General features: G+C 40.8%; 1 protein-coding gene across 1 annotated transcript in view; it reads left to right on the top strand.

Annotated features, from left to right (window-relative positions):
• rab11fip4b (RAB11 family interacting protein 4 (class II) b) overlaps window positions 1-17,271 on the top strand; it is a 30,499-nt gene extending 13,228 nt beyond the window's left edge. Inside the window, exons 4-13 of the mRNA XM_080028691.1 lie at window positions 2,727-2,861; window positions 5,329-5,364; window positions 6,467-6,566; window positions 7,264-7,367; window positions 7,575-7,715; window positions 8,088-8,169; window positions 10,465-10,602; window positions 10,706-10,864; window positions 14,352-14,495; window positions 14,896-17,271. Coding sequence (XP_079884817.1) covers window positions 2,727-2,861; window positions 5,329-5,364; window positions 6,467-6,566; window positions 7,264-7,367; window positions 7,575-7,715; window positions 8,088-8,169; window positions 10,465-10,602; window positions 10,706-10,864; window positions 14,352-14,495; window positions 14,896-15,012 — 1,156 coding nt within the window. The 3' untranslated portion in view covers window positions 15,013-17,271. The remainder of the gene's footprint in view (window positions 1-2,726; window positions 2,862-5,328; window positions 5,365-6,466; window positions 6,567-7,263; window positions 7,368-7,574; window positions 7,716-8,087; window positions 8,170-10,464; window positions 10,603-10,705; window positions 10,865-14,351; window positions 14,496-14,895) is intronic.
• Window positions 17,272-17,533: the final 262 nt, after the last annotated feature.

Below are 17,533 nucleotides of genomic sequence, written 5' to 3' on the forward strand. Positions count from 1 at the left end.
TATTAGCAGTAGCAGCGTCGCGTCCCCCCCCCCCCCCCCTTTTACTGTCTATGAGTAGTGCAAGTCAAAATGATACAGTGCTTTCGAACAGAGAGTGAACTGCATGGCTAAAGACAACAGGAAACCGGAGCGCGCAGGCGCCCCCCTGACATTCAAATCCCGTTTGAGGGATAATTTCGGATTCCAGGTGAATTATGACAACAGTGATAGACGTGTGGAACAATGTCGGCACACAGGTTATTGTTTCACCGCGATCGCTTATGTAGGAGGCAACACGTCGAACATGCATACGCATTTGAAAAGGCACCATCAGGTGTTTGGCTACTCTCACCATTACTGTGAAGAAAGACGAGCTGGGCAAAACCCAGACATTATTTTCTTTTTTATACTGAATACAAACAAGCTGTCATTTAATTAATGCTGCAGTAGCACTTTTATTTGATAATTTTTATATTTATAAGAGCACTTTAGAGTTTAAGAGAGCTGCAGCAATATTTTATTTTTTTCAAAGAGACCCTTAAAGAAGACATACCCTTTGTTTACACCAGCTTACAGAGCCTGCTGAGCATTAACACTATATTTTTTCATTGCAATTTTAGTTTATGCTGCACCTACACTGGTATTTAATAAGTATTTTATTTATTGGAGAATTGCAGCAGTATTTTTATATTTGTTATGCATTTTATTTATATCAATCAATCAAACTTTATTTATATAGCACTTTTCATAGAATCAAATGTAACACAAAGTGCTTAATACAACTCCCCCCCCCCCACATCCCCCACCCAGAGATATGCATACATGCAAAAACATTCCCCCTCCTACCCATCCATACCCCAAAATAAGAAATTCATTAAAAACAGGAAGGAAACTGCGCTGAGGAAACGCCATCATCAGAGAGAAAACACTAGAGACTGTAAAACTAAAACAATTCAAAATAAATATATGTTACTGTCAGCTAGTTACTGACAGCTAAAGATGTTCATTCTCCGTTAACTATGAACCGTACCGTACTGTACCGTACCGTGACTTCAAAACCGAGGTACGTACCGAACCGTGACTTTAGTGTACCGTTACACCCCTACTCCTAACCCTATATTTGATGGTAAAGTGTTAAAGTTGCGCGGCTGTCAGCCTGGTTCTCCCGCCGAGGCTTCAAGGAAAAAGTGCCCGAAATAAATGCCTGCACAGGCGGACACAGGTCGCGACTAATGCCACTCCTCCTGTGTCGTGCTTGATGCATGCGAAAGTGTGACAGTGTTCACGTCATTTCGCTTGAGCCAACCCCTTAAGACTAACGATATTATCAAACATGTTTGATAATGTCGGAACGTCAAGATGGGAAGAAGTCTGGCTGAAATCGGGTCGGAAGACCACCAAACGACTGAGATAACGTGCGCGCGCCACAACTCCACCGACATTGGAAGATTGTCTGCGACTGTCAAATCGCATGAAAAGTCGTGTAGTGTAAGCCCAGCATTAGTCGTTCAGCCTACCTCCTCTCAAGTTTTTTCACTTATTGTCAAAATCTTTTTGTTTTTGCTTTTCTTAAAAGTTTGTCTTGTTCCAAAAGTTGTAGGTCACACATCTCATATGCTAATTGTATAGCTAATTGGGTGATACCGGATTACCTTATGTGCTGATGCTGTAGTTCATAATCAGTATTCTCTTGTGCTGTGGGAAAACAGTGCAGATAAACCCCAAGGTCAAGGTAATTACAGCGCAAATAACCTTAATTTGTTTTGATGAATCGTAGCATTTCCTCCAGGCCAAGTAGCAAAGGTGTGTCAGTCCAGTAACATCTAGCATACCAGGAGATGCGTATTTGTTGTTTTCAAAGGGCTAAGTTATGACAAAGACATAGACCAGTTTCTGTTGTTTCAGCTATATTAAATATTACGTATATGTGGATTCACCCCACAAGCTCCAGAATCATTACCCGACTCATGTTATTCTGGGTCTTGAATGTAGATTTGAAGCATGGGAGTCTCTGCCCTTAAGGCCATATTAATATTCATCAAAGGGCCTGGGTTTAATGGGATTATGTCTCCTGGCTGATAGTCTGGCAATACTGCTCCATGTTCCTTCCACGCATACCAAGCAGACAGAGCTCACCAAATCGAGTTGGCATGGAAATTTAAATGCAAAACGTGGCCCAGATTTACAAGACGTATTTTTTAAGTCCTATACAACTGAGCTTGGGGAAGAGGTTTTACTGACTACAATACAAACACTTCACACTTACTATATTTTGTGCAGCACCTCCTAAACCGAAAATGTACAGATTTTGAGATTAAGGTTAACATTATGAAAACTCAACTGTGAAATATTTGTCGATTTTATATAAGCAGTGAGCAGGGAGAAAAATATTGTGACTATTATGAGATATTGAAGGGAGTGTATATTTATTAACATGGAACATCTTTGTGATAGGCATGATGGCCTTTCTTTATTTTGGCAACTTATTTTTTCTTGTTTCTGTACATTCCTAATATACACAATAAACTAAACTAATTTGAAATACATGTATAAATTGAATGTGTCCAAAAAGGATTTGTGTCAGAAAATATGGATAATCTCATGACTGGTTTGAACTTTTTTCTTATGTTTCATGTGGTCAAACAGTCGCACATGTATATGTACTCAAAGCCAGTTACATTTAAAATGACAACTCCTAAAGTGTGTCGGCAGATAAAAACTGTGTGTGTTGCCATTTGTGTTTACAGTGCAGGCCAAACTCCTCGCAAGGTGCGTCAGCATAACACTGGTGAACTGATGGATGTCTACTGTTCCCAGTGCAGCAAAAAGGTCAGCCTGCTAAATGACCTGGAGGCTCGCCTTAAAAACCTGAAGACTAACAGGTAGAACGCACACATGCAAGCACACACACACACTTTTTTTATTAAAAAGATCAACACCCACTTAATTCAAAAGGTGAGCTAAGAAAAGTTCGGACAGTTTAAGCCCTTTCTTGGCCTCAAACCGCCATACCCATCGAACCGTAAACCAGTGAAATTAAATCATGTCCATGCAATCACGAGTGGAATTTTTCCTGATACTTTTATTTAAAAAAAAACTTAATCAAACCCTACTTAATACCTAGTTCCGTACACAAAAGTTCCATTTTTATTACCCCTAAGTTAAAAGATAATAACTAGGGATGCACATGACTAGACAGTTAAATTTTAACGTCCACTGCCGGTACCAGAAATACTAGTTGGTTTGTAATTTACTGCCCATCACTTGGACTTGAAAATAAAATGTGTGAGAATGAACGTGTGTGTAGGTCTATAGGTGTGGGCTAGTAAAAGAGGGGGGAAAGAGAGAGATAAAAAGGTGAGAGCAGCACAAATCAAAGGAAAAAGGTTTTCTTGACCGCTAAAGGCCCGCTGTGATGATTCTCATTCGTCAGCCGTTTTTTTTTTTTCTTATTTTCCACCAGTCAGCTGTTATAATGCTGTCTTACGCGCGGCGGTGGATACAAACCCAAAACTACACACAGCGGGACTTGGCGGTCTGGTGATAACGAAACAGTAGCCTACTCTAACGTTTAACAAGAAACTTTACAAAGACACACTTAAAATAACGATCTCTGCCCATACAAAAAGCTCTGACTTGGATAACTTGAAAGAGCAATCGATGTGTGTAAATCCATCCGGTAAGTGTGTCTGATGACGGGCCGTTACATTGCACGCCGCACATATAAAACAGCATTTACTTGAACGGCTTGGTAATTAGAAGAATGTCAAGGCTGAAGGGCTCCTAAAGCGTTTACATTGTGCTTGGTTTTCTAACTGTTTTTAAATAGACTAGTCTACTAGTCTTAATTAAAACTTCCGTTTAAACGTGCATCCCTAATAATAACTATATTAGACATGATAGGAACTGTAAACCACTCTTTTTTAAAGGTGAGACAGAAACAAAATGTTGCCAGAGATCATGTGTATTGTACAAGAAACACACAGTGGGATTAAGAGTGTATTGATCCAGTCATATTGAAGTTGGTAGATTGACCCAGGGATTACTATGAGTGCTCTCTTTTAAGTATAATGTAATAAAAATGCTGTAATACTGTTACAGAGGCGTTTAATGTCTTTCCTCCTGTTTCATCATGCACCAAAAAACACACAATCACCATCATCATGTACACACACACACACACACACACACACACACACGAACACACACACTAATTGATTGTTATGTAAGGCTGTCACTTGTGTGCTCACCTCACCCACTATTGTAATCACAAATCTATTATTGGAAACATAATCTATGGTGACCATTAATAGCACTTCGTCCACCTGCAAACACATGCGCACATTTACACACATAGGTATTTGAGAACATCAATGTTATAGAATAATGTTTCTGAAAAGGTTTTTGCTACTCTCTGCTGACTCTGCAGGATTTTTCTCCATGGAGAGAAATGGCTCTATGATTCAACATGACCCCCCATAAATACACCTACGCTTAATAAATAATTAGATAGTGGAAAGATCAAGAATAAGAGTGAGTGAGAAAGAAAGGACTTTGAATAGAGTGAGCTCATAGGAAGTGGATACAGACTGAATAGGATGGTGGAGGGAATGGATTTTGACGGAGTAGGATAAATATTAAGGCATGGGTAACTGGTTATGTGGATGAATATGAAATATGTCTGGATGAAAATAAATAAATCACGATATATAGAGGAATCCAAAGAATGGCGGATTTAAGAGCTAAATGGAATAAATAGAGGAAAGGCATATTTAGTGCCGTTTGTTTCATCTGAAAGTGTGGCATAGATGAGGATGGAAATTGCCAATTTTACTTCAAAGTGCTGTCTCGTTCTCTATATTCTACTGTGCTTTATTCACTTACACATGGTTTTTAGTGTCGACATTAACAGTCATTTGTGTTTGCTCATTTTTGTTAATCCAATGTGAAACCCAGCACAGACAGATACATCAGACAGAAAGGGTCTTTGGGCTTTTGTCCCCCTGAGACAGTTGCTGAGCTGACAGAAACCCACACTCACTGAACCAGCAGTGAGATTGTGTTAACATTGCCATGTCCTTCTCTCTCTCTCTCTCTCTCTCTCTCTCTCTCTCTCTCTCTCTCTCTCTCTCTCTCTCTCTCTCTCTCTCTCTCTCTCTCTCTCTCTCTCTCTTTTACATATCTCTGCCACACTGAATTCACAAAATATTAATAGGCAAAATCTTGATCGCTATCTGCAGTTAGTTTCGGTGTATTGTTGAACTGTGAGCAACTGTGAATGTAGTCATATCCATGGCAGTTCACTTTGATAAAACTATCTGTAATTTGTTTTGTTTCCCCCCTCTGTAGCCCCAGCAGGAAAATCTCCAGCACTGCTTTTGGAAGGTAGGTCACCCACCTGTGATTCTGTGTGTGTCTACAGGGGAAGGTCATTCACTTGAACTTGTGTGTTTATGCATTATACAGCCTGTGCAGCACGTGTTCGTGTTGACACACACACACACACACACACACACACACACACACACACACACACACACACACACACACACACACACACACACACATGCACACGCACACGCACACACACACACACAAACACAAACACACACCCAGTAAGATTAGTTACTGGTTCCTTATCACTCCGCTGCCTGGCCATTGTGCTTTTACAGCCAGTTAATCACTAACTGGCTATACAGAGTAAATACAGGACGTCTGGATATCTGTAACCAAGGGTGCTTAAAAATAGTTTTTGGAGGGGCATAAATAATTTGGACATCAACTTATTTTCAGAGGGAGCCTTGGTGCCCCGTCGGGCTGTGGTGCGTGAGGTTTTTGTGTCTAGGCCCACAGTAACTAAGTTATAGTGACAGAGTGAAAATGGTCTGTCAGACCTGATCTATGCATTCAATATAAGGGTTTGGCTCTCTCCCCCTTTTCTTTCCACTGTCCACTGTCCTCTTTGTCTGGTTTGATTACTTCTTCCACACTATTGCTCTCTTTATATGTTACTCTGTTCTTTTCCTTTTCTGGTTACTTTTTTTTCAATTTCTCTCCTCTCCTCTCCTCTCCTCTCCTCTCCTCTCCTCTCCTCTCCTCTCCTCTCCTCTCTATATTGCTAATCTCAGTAATGGATCAGACACTTTTCTCAACATCAAGCTAACTTATTCCATCAGCATAAAAGGGTGCAGCTGAAGTGACATCATGGCATGACTGTCACACTTGAATTTGTGTGAGAACTCTGTTTGCGCCAGCTTTTCTGCTTGGCACTGTCTTTATAGCCGTATATCTACAGTGTGACATCTTGCAGCAGTACCACTGCAGGACAAAGCACACCTTTCCTTTAACTCTCTCTTTATCTCTCTCACACACACACACACACACACACACACACACACACACACACAATCACATATGCAAACGCACTCACCTGGATCTATTCCCAGCAAAAACATTTAAGTGTGGGGGTGTCTGTGTGTTTGAGCAGGCAACTGCTTCACAACAGCAACTTGAGCAGCAGCAACGGCAGCACAGAAGACCTTTTCCGAGACAGCATCGACTCCTGTGATATCGACATCAATGAGAAGGTATGAATGTGTTTGTTTCCTTTTGTGTGTTTGCATACACTGTATGTTGTTCTGTGTCAATGGACCTTTTAAACACTGAACAAATGCTTGTGTGAAGTACTCATATCATTTCCTTTTTCTCTGTGACTACTGTGAAACTAATAAATTATTCATTATATTTCAGCTTCAGCCTTTTTTACCCCTTCACTAAAATCACATAGAGTGAACACTTGTTCCTGGTGGATGCACAGCTTAAGTTGAGAATGTTAATTTATAAGATGAGCCCCCAGCCCTGGCGAGATTTCTCTTACGTCTGCAAATTCAAAGAACAGGGTTATTATTTTTAACAAGCCTTAAAGGCCTTGGAAATGTATCAGTAACTTTTTGAAAATATGTAAAGTTTGTTGTTTAGTGCCAATGTTCGAACATTATAAATCGGCTCTCAACTCAAGAATCAAGAACTTTACAGTCATTAAATTGGAAGTGCGTCAACCTCAAATGGTGCATTGGAATTTCAACAACAAGAGGCACCAGTAAGAGGAGCACAACGCCACTGTGTCTGTTCTCGCAGCTATCTTGCTATATATCAAACTAAACATGCTACCAAGTTAAATATCTTATGTGACGTTTCTATATTTCGAAGGTAAATTTCCCAGTTTTCACATTGAGCAGTATTTTTGTGCACAGCAATTCAGGTTGTAGTCTCTGTTTGTATCAGGTGAGTTCTCTGGAGAAGAAGGTGGCAGAACTCGAGCATGAGATTCTGATGAACGGTGATGTCAAGTCCAAGCTGAAACAGGAGAACACACAACTAGTACACAGGTAGGTAAAAGAACAAATGAATGACCGGCCAAGCACCACATCAAACAGATGATTTTCTGTTGTGTTTCACTGTTTTAAGGTCAATTACTTTACAACATAATGCAACAGAGTGTAACAGTAACTAATTACGTATTTATGTATAGAAAAGTAACACTTAACTCGGTTATGACACTGAATTGATTTTATACTTTGTGTTGACCATCTTAGGGTTCATGAGCTGGAGGAGCAGCTGAAAGACCAGGAGATGAAAGCAGAACAGAATGTGCAGGAGGAGCTGAGACGACACAGAGAGGCTTACAGCAAGATGGAGAGAGACAAGAACACGCAGATAGAACTGCTGACCAACCGGTGAGAAACACACTAATAATCAAGCTTACTAATACACATGTTTTCTATTTGAATGGAAAAACATTCATTCATTAAAGTGTATAGTCTGAATCTGAGAGTTTAAATCAGGGTTTAAAGAAATAGACTTGACAGCATTGCTCTTACATACCCTGGAGATAGACACTGACGTGGCTGCCTGTTAAGAGAAAAATACAGGATCTAAAACGGTATGCTAAACAGAGCCCAGATATTTCTCCTGGGTTTACTAGCTTGCCTCTAGAGAGCTACAGCGTACACTGCAGACGTCTGCTTAAACCTGTGCCTTTGCTGACTATGAGAAACACTCAGCTTATCTATAAAAGTATATTGATATATAGGATTTTACATTTTCAGAGTTAAGCAGCTGGAAGAGGAGAACGGTGACATTGTTCACAACATGGGACGCCTGAAATCGCAGACAGAGAAGTTGGATGAAGTAGGTTATTTTCTTTTAATCCTTTTTTGTATTTGGGTTATTTTTTTTTTTCTCAAGGTTTATTTATTGGTATTTTTGACGTTTTACAGAATGCAATGCAGATACAATTAGATTAATACAATTATAATCCCCCCGCCCCCACCCCAACTTGCTCCAACAGAGCCCCACCCCTTTAACAGTAACACTGTACCATTCTATAACAATAGCATTCAGGGATCACAATTGAAATGCACACAAGTAAAAAGACAAAATCAAAATCAAAACAGAAATACATGCAAACAGTTAAATAACAGTTTGACAGGGGAAAATACAAAAAATAAATACAGATTGAAAATAAAATTACACCTCAGTAAATAGGCTACAATCGAGAAAGAAATTAGGTCAGCAATATTTGGGTTATTTTAACCCGTTTGTCTAAGAGTAGTTTCCTAAAGAAAAACATTAAAAAAACATGAATAAAGCCTTTTAGTTGCCCCAATAAGAGCTGCATGAAATCTAATGAATTGTCTCAAGTGATGTCATTAGAGGCAGACTAGAAGCCTACAAGTTTTAAATTTAGATACATCTGGGGATGTGGAGTTAGAAAGAAGGGTGCTTACCAGACCTGTAACCTGCTCCTCATCTTTGCTTGAGGCTAGCAGCTTGAGGCTAACATTAGCTGTTAATAGCATAACACACCCAGACCTCCAACAGAACAATCAGCAGTAGTGTTTTAAGGTTATCTGTAATGTAGATGCTAAGTTTTGACAAAGGAAAAAAGACAATATATATCCGGTTCAACTTCTGCTGCATCAATTTTGACTGTCTATTATAAGGCCAATAGGAGCACATGCTGAATTAGTGGAGTATGGGGTTGCCACCTTGGATTTGGGAGAAAAAGGGAAACTTGATCAAATGTTTGGGGCAGAGGGCTCGGCCATTATTACCAGTTCAACTTCAGACTGACCAGTCTAATCACTTTTAATAACCATACATACACACATATGTGTTTCTCACAGGAATTTAGGAGACTGTGGAGGGTACCCTGAACATTCTAGGGGGATTCGGGGGAATGCTCCCCTGGAAGAAAAATGTGAACCTTTTAAAGTAAAATTCATCAATCTGGTGCACTTTGAGAAGACAGTTCCAGGGGAGTGCACCCGCTTGTCGTACCACCTGCACAACGCTGCGGCTTTTCTCGGCCCGCTCATCTCTCCGTTGAGAATGCATTAGCAGGTGCGACAAACGCCTCCCGTGTGAAACGGCCTTAACTACAAACCGAAGGAAATCCCCAGGGACAGCTGGTGAAAAAAAAGAACAATTCTGGGAAAAACGGGACGGGTGGCAACTCTAGTGCAGTACTGTTTTGTTTTTACACATCCAACTGATGCTCTTATCTGGACCAACTAACCAGTTAATTGTCTGTCCCTCTTTCTAACATGCAAGCTCACAGACAGTTGTCTCAATCACAAAATAAGAATTTGTAAACAAACATTTCTGAGAAAATAGGAAACACACCTGGCCTGGAAATCCAGACCTGCCGCTAGGCGCTGGCAAATTCAGTTTGCTGCGCCTGTTGGTCTGGGCACTCTCCATTGAAGCTCATTAAATATGTCAAGAAATCCTGAGCTATGTATGTTTCAATTGGTTCTTTCTGATATGGGCGGGCCAGAGCCCTATGTATGGTGCTCAGGCGTGCTCAGGGGCGGACGTAACCGGATGACGACAGTGCTGTGCATGCGGCGTCGAAGCCGTAATAGTAAACATCACAGATGGCTGTGGATATGTTGTTTGAGTTTGAGAGGGCTTTGGCCTCGGCCCTTTACGATTTGGAAGACGGCACTCAAATCTTTCATTAGCAAGTAAGAGGAATGTTCTGTTTTACCGACCGACCACGGCAAAAGTTTAATTTAACAGTTAATCCCACTGTTCGCTAAACGAACGGGGCTTAATACGTCACCTTGTTCATTGCTCTGATTGGTTGTAGTGCTATCCAATTGCGTGCAGTAGCATTTGAAATGCACGAGTAGGAGCCGCCCCGTGAGTTAGGAATTACTATTGATCGTGGATTCGTGGCCAGACCCTCTATCGTTCTAGATATGGGTCTGGATTTCCAGACTAAAACACACCTGAAATACTTGAATGAATGCAAAAAACTTTTGATACCAAAAACCTGTGCGGTTCAAAAGTATATTTACAAACGTGTCTCTCAATGTAGATATGTGTCTTTGTCTATGGCTTTTCAATCTTTTGAATGCATTTTGTTAATATGATTATCTCATACTTGTGTGTCCTTCCATGTCTGTCCTTCTTTAGGAGAAGCAACGGATGACAGACAAGCTGGAGGACACCAGTTTGCGCCTGAAGGATGAGATGGACCTCTACAGGAAAATGATGGACAAACTGAGACAGAACAGACAACAGTTTCAGAAAGAAAAGGACGCCATGCAGGAGGTATGTGTGTGTGGGTGTGGGTGTGGGTGGGTTTCTCTTCTCTACAAAACACAGCAGTGGCGATACATAACATGTTCATCTGTCCTTTTTTCTCTGAGTGTAGCTGATAGAGGACCTTCGTCGAGAACTGGAGCATTTGCAGCTCTTCAAGCTGGAGGCAGAGAGGCCTGGCCGCAGCCGCAGCTCCTCCTCTGGACTGGCAGACTTCAACAGCAGGAGCAGGGAGGTGGAGCTGGAGCATGAGGTCAAGAGGCTCAAGCAGGTACTGATGAAAGGCCCACTTCTGTCTTTGTTGCTCAGCTCTTAAGCCCTGTAGCTATGGAATATTCACACCACGCGCTTTCACATCCATTTTACAGGGTGGGAAGAAACATGGCGCCTGCTTTCTAAAATCTGTTGGTCTTTGGAAAAAAAATTGTCTCCAGGGAGGCCGTCTTACATAAGGATGAAGGGATTTTCCAAAATATTTAAACATGACACGTCATCAAGCTACTTATGCAGTCACAGATTACAGGCTGCCTACAATTTATACAGTATCTCACAAAAGTGAGTACACCCCTAACATTTCTTCAAATATTTCATTATATCTTTCCATGCGACAACACTGAATAAATGACACTTTGATACAATGTCAAGTAGTCAGTGTACAGCTTGTATAACAGTGTAAATTTACTGTCCCCTCAAAATAACTCGACACACAGCCATTAATGTCTAAACTGTTGGCAACAAAAGTGAGTACACCCCTTAGAAAAAATTTCCAAATTGGGCCCAAAGTGTCAATATATTGTTTTGCCATCATTATTTTCTAGCACTGCCTTAACCCTCTTGGGCATGTAGTTCACTAGAGCTTCACAGGTTGCAACTGGAACCCTCTTCTACCCATTCATGACGACATCAAGGAGCTTGTGGATATTAGAGTCCTTGCGCTCCTCCATCTCCCGTTTGAGGATGCCCCAAAGATGCTCAATAGGGTTTAAGACTGGAGACATGCTTGGCCAGTCCATAACCTTTACCCTCAGCTTCTTTAGCAAGCCAGTGGTCGTTCGGAGGGGTGTTTGGGGTCATTATCATATTGCAGTACTGCCCTGCGGTCCAGTTTATGAAGGGAGGGGATCATGCTCTGCTTCAGTATGTCACAGTACATGTTAGAATTCAATGAACTGTAGATCCCCAGTGCTGGCAGCACTCATGCAGCCCCAGACCATGACACTCCAACCACCATGCTTGACTCTAGGCAAGACACACTTGTCTTTGTACTCCTCACCTGGTTGCCGCTCCACACTCTTAACACCATCTGAACCAAATAAATGTATTTTGGTCTCATCAGACCACAGGACATGGTTGCAGTAATCCATGTCCGTAGTCTGTTTGTCTTCAGCAAACTTTTTGTGGGGTTTCTTGTGCATCATCTTTAGAATAGGTTTTCTTCTGGTATGACAGCCATGCAGACCAGTATGATGCAGAGTGTGGCGTATGGTCTGAGCACTGACAGGTTGACCCCCCACCCCTTCAAGCCCTTCAGCAATGCTGGCAGCACTCATACGTCTATTTTCCAAAGCCAACCTCTGTGTACGACGCTGACCACGTGCACTCAACCTTCGTAAACTGGGCCGCAGGGTGGTATTGCAACATGATAACGACCCCAAACACACCTCCAAGACGACCAGTGGCTTGCTAAAAAAGCTGAGGGTAAAGGTTATGGCCTGGCCAAGCCTGTCTCCAGACCTAAACCCTATTGAGCATCTTTGGGGCATCCTCAAACAGAAGGTGGATGAGCGCAAGGTCTTTAATATCCACCAGCTCTGTGATGCTGTCATAAATGGGTGGAAGAGGGTTCCAGTTGCAACCTGTGAAGCTCTAGTGAACTACATGCCCAAGAGGGTTAAGGCAGTGCTGGAAAATAATGGTGGCCACACAAAATATTTACGCTTTGGGCCCAATTTGTAAAATTTTTCTAAGGGGTGTACTCACTTTTGTTGCCAGCAGTTTAGACATTAATGGCTGTGTGTCGAGTTATTTTGAGGGGACAGTAAATTTACACTGTTATACAAGCTGTACACTGACTACTTTACATTGTATCAAAGTGGCATTTATTCAGTGTTGTCCCATGGAAAGATATAAAGAAAATTGTGAAGAAATGTGAGGGGTGTACTCACTTTTGTGAGATACTGTAAGTACTTCTTAGTCAACACATAGTGGACTTTTTTGGAAGCAGCAGCAGACGTGTCTTGGCTTACCAGCTGTTTTTTGATTTGGTTTATATTTTGATGTCTATTTTTCACCGTTCAACATGTTTGACTGAGTATCATCATGTTTATTACTTTAAGTCTCCAACTTTACCTTCAGAGATTTGTAATTGTGTGCTCAATATACATAAGGAAGACAACATATATTATCAAATATTACAATTGGGTTTAGGGGCTGGTTACAGTCACAGTCAATCACGTTGTTGGACTGATAGTTTGGTAATGGAAGGGGAGTCCAGTATGGCTTGACTTAGCTCCATCACAATAGCCTATATGAGAATACCAGCTGCAGAATGTACGTTTGTGTATATTTTCCCTGTTCTTTACTTTCAGTGCTCTGAGATACAGTCACATTTGCCTGCCATTGTTAGAGATTCAAATGGCAAGTTGGCATTGTTGACTTTTTCCAGTCCTTGAAAGTGTAACAGACCTGATGTGCAAAGTAAACATTATAGATAAGGGTGTACTTGAGGTGTTTTACTTTTTCAGATGTCCTCCACGATAAGACCATTACAACTTGGTGTAGCTATAGCTGACTCATTTTAATGACGTGATTATATGAAATAATGCTTCCAACAGGAAGGGCAATGCAAAAATAACAGAATTGCTGATTTTTACATTGTGTGTGTCATTACGGATGACACTCACGGACTATGATCCACGTCCTCCTGTTTCTTCAGACAAGCAAGAAGGGGAAAAATCAGGTTATCTGCTGATTACTGATTCCTTTTAAGGTTTTTCTCTCTCAGTTTATCAACTTATTTTGAGCGTCTTCTTGCAGTTTTATGATTTAGAGCAATTCTATGACTGTCCGTGGCTTCACAAATTCTGTAGCTATGTGTGGCTAACATCTCTTATTTGAGTGACACTGCCCTGTACCATACATGAGGACAGTCTCATGATCTTATTATTGCCTTTGCACCTCTGTAAATGTCTGTATGTATGTGTATGTCCAGCGATTTGTGTCCCAGGACTTTCTTCCCCCTGAACTCCAGCACCTGGTGTTGTCTGGGGCTCGGCTCCGTCCTGGTCTGATGGTAAAATTGCTTCTGTGTCCTTTGACATCCCGATTAACCACTAATCACAATGGAGTAGAGTGAACTTGCCCAAGCTGAACTGGGGTCAGTGCTGCAATTCCCTCACTTAATGGTCAAGGATAGAACAGAGGGGATAGCAAACTGACCTCTTGTCAGCACTTCAAAGGCAACTTAATCATGGAGCTTTCATAACACACCAGACCAAGCAGGGGAGCAGTTTGTTCTGTAACACGTATAACCCACGTTATGTCCTGTAGGAGTTGCACAATTAGATGCATTGCTGTGTTTGCTGCTGGATGAGGTACCAAGTGCTGTGTTTTGCTGTATGGGTTGAGTGAGGCTTGAGTAGCAGCCATTTAAAAAAAGCATCATCATCACTCCTGATACACTCGTGTGGTCCAGATACTTATCTAATTCTCTTTCTGTCTCTCTCCACTCCACCTCCCTCCCTGGTTGTGTATTGTAGGAAACACAGAAGCTGAGGGAGCAGAACGATGAGCTCAACGGTCAGATCCTCAGCCTCAGTCTGCATGAAGCCAAGAACCTGTTTGCCACACAGACCAAGGCCCAGTCTCTAGCAGCCGAGATAGAAAATGCCTCCAGAGACCAGGTAAAAGACACAGCTGATGCCGTCATGTGCATTATGAGAGTGCATTTTTTATTTATTTATTTTTTCTTCTGCCGACTTCTTAAATAGATTTCATATAAGGAAGTTTATACTTGCCTCACATGCAGCAGTTCAAGCATAATTCTAATCTATATGCATAATATGGTCATCACCATTGATATATGTCATCAAAAGCTCATCAAACCATCTCTGGCGCCACCTTAGAGTGTGAGTGTGTGTCTGTCTGTGGGACTGTTGGGAAAAAATTATTGTTAATCTACGTTTAACAATGTATGATTATTGTAGTTATATCCATACAAATTCTTTTGAATAGAAAGTATTATAGTTAAACTTTTCAATACACCAAAATGAAATTGTGCTCGACATTTTTCTTTTCCCCCAGTTGATGGAAGCTCTGAAGGAGCAGGAAGAAATCAACTTACGTTTGCGACAGTACATGGACAAAATCATCCTGTCCATCTTGGACCACAACCCCTCCATCCTGGAGATCAAGAACTAGCAGCGACTAAACTGGAATGGGAATTGCTTCCGGTGTCCCGACAATGAGGATCATTCCAGTTGTTAACTCAGAAACTGCAACCAGAGACAGTAATCTGTACAGGAAAGAAGAGATAAACTGGAATTTATAAATAGACAAACACCGCCCCCTGCTGTTTGTGGCGGGAGAATTACATGTCTTTCAGAAAAGGAAGAATGGGATTCTTTGCTGAGGTGTGGGGAGTTCTCTCAGCCAGGGAGTGCTCTCTGACTGTAGGCCTACAGAAGATACTACTGTGACACTTGAACCTGCTCTGTTTTTACCCGCTGTCATTGCTTTGAACTTTAGCTACTGTCACACCTTTGATCTTGTAAGACAAAGGTGGTGATTTTGTCCCAGAAATATCCTGTGCTTTCAGGATCGTCAAAGTCACTTGATGTAGTACACTGGACATATGTACCTTGACGTAAAAACTGGAACAATGTAACAAACCTGACGTTGTTTTTCTACTGTATTCTAGTCTAAAATTCTAGTCTCAAACGAACAAGGACACTGTTAACCCAGCTGTCAGAGGCATGAAGGCAGCCCAGTAGAGTTTTGCCTGATCTGAAAACTGCCCATATTTTTTCTTCCTTCGTGTAGGTTCTCTAAGGAAAACAAGGTATTGACGGATTTGGACAGGCACGTTTTAAGAGAAGATTGAGAAAAGTTGCAAGTGTGGATAAGGGAAAAGGAAGATTTCAAGTCTGAAAGAAAGAGTGAGGCATACTGTATCTACCCTAAAGAAGCGGTTAGATGACGGGACCATGTATGCCAGCAAAAGAGGGTTTAAGTGAAGTCAATGATGGTTAATCAAAGGGGAAGTGTTTTATTTTTGTTTATTCTTGAGATTAACACAATGTCTTCCAGTAAGCTTGCAACAGCCCTTGCAGTGTCAATCAGTTCAATGTTGACTACTTTTTAATGAGAAGTGGCCCTTAGTTGGTTTGAACAAGTAGTCGTGCGTCACTTTATGGAGCAGAAGCTGCAACCAAGGTGTGTCTTTAAACTGTAACTTCAATGGCTGCTGTTTGCTAGTTGTGCATTAGCTATTAGCTTGAAAAAAGGTACGTCATTTAGCAATAGACCTGATGATGTTGCACAGACATGTAAGGATATGAATGTACAGTACGTGTGGTGAGTTAACTTGTAGCCATTGTTACATGGTTTACTGAATCGTCTCTCTATGCTCAGTGGAATCACCTCAGATATTGTACGGTATGTGTGCTTGAACAGAAGACAGGATTAGGGATCTCATCGAAGGATACAGGTTGCAGATTTTTTCAAAGCCCTCTGAAACTTTCTAATACTGTAAATATCCTGAATGTACAACTGAATATTTCACTTTCTATGTGGCCAAAAAGGCTTTTTGACTTCGAATCGCTGGATTTGGTTATAAATTGTAATACTAATGTACAGTATTCAGTCCAGTCCTGTAATGAAGAGGGGAATATTTGAAGAGTGGAAACAATTACAATCTGCTGTATTATGTAATTATTCTAAACTTGAGTTTTGCTTCCTTGCACAAAAGAAAAAAGATTTTTGTTTCCTTTTGCATGGTTCACCATTACTCCTGTCTGTGCCTTTTGAGGAAATGTTCATGATGTTGCAATAGATTGGCAGTTTTTTAGAGCTACATTCTATGTCTATGTCTGACATATTTTTTGACTTGTAAATGTTGTAATTATATAGTGATCATTTGTATTAATGTGCCACTCACCACTCTTTTTCAGATTGATACTATGAAAACAATTTTATACTGTTTTATCAAGAAAAGATCATGTGACTGTTTAGGGGTCCTATCAGAAAAGCGGTATAGCACAATGCTTTGGATGGTATGCAGGCCAGGTTAAAATGTTTTGAAATAATTATATTTTTATGCAGTGGAGGATGTTTTGTTGCATTTCTCATTTTTTCTGTTAGTCACGGTGAGTCCATTGCTTTTCAATTTGCTTTAAATTGGCTTTTGATATGGTTGTAATCTGTCTTCCTAACTTAAACTAAATGGTGAGCATTATGAGCAATATTAACTTATTTACCAATACCTGCTGATTTGTGTCTTGTTTTGCGTCACAAATTGTCTCACTCTACAGTACAGCTGCTGGTGCCATCTGGATTTAAAAAAGGTTGAAGCAGTTCATGGAGTTGTACTATTTGTCGCACACTCTTTGTGTCTCTTTGAATTTAATTATTAGGGCTATCCAGTGCTATGTTGACACTATGAATAGCAATAAAAATGGCTTTGGCAGTGCTGCTGTCTCATGAAATGTCATTTTAAACTATCTTACATTCATTTTTCCTGATTTTCATTTATGCCAGATTATACTTTTTAAAATATGTAACCACTTACTCTATACAAGACTGATTTCAGCATTGACCATTTCCATTCAAGGTTGTCTTTCCTCTGTCTTTGAGTGATCACAATAAATTTAACTAATCGTTGCTCTGTAATATTCAAGCCCATTACATAGTTTAAGCCAGACTGCATTACGTATTCTCAGAC

The sequence above is a fragment of the Ammodytes marinus genome (assembly GCF_949987685.1).
Source record: "Ammodytes marinus genome assembly, chromosome: 6".
Taxonomy (NCBI): domain Eukaryota; kingdom Metazoa; phylum Chordata; class Actinopteri; order Uranoscopiformes; family Ammodytidae; genus Ammodytes; species Ammodytes marinus.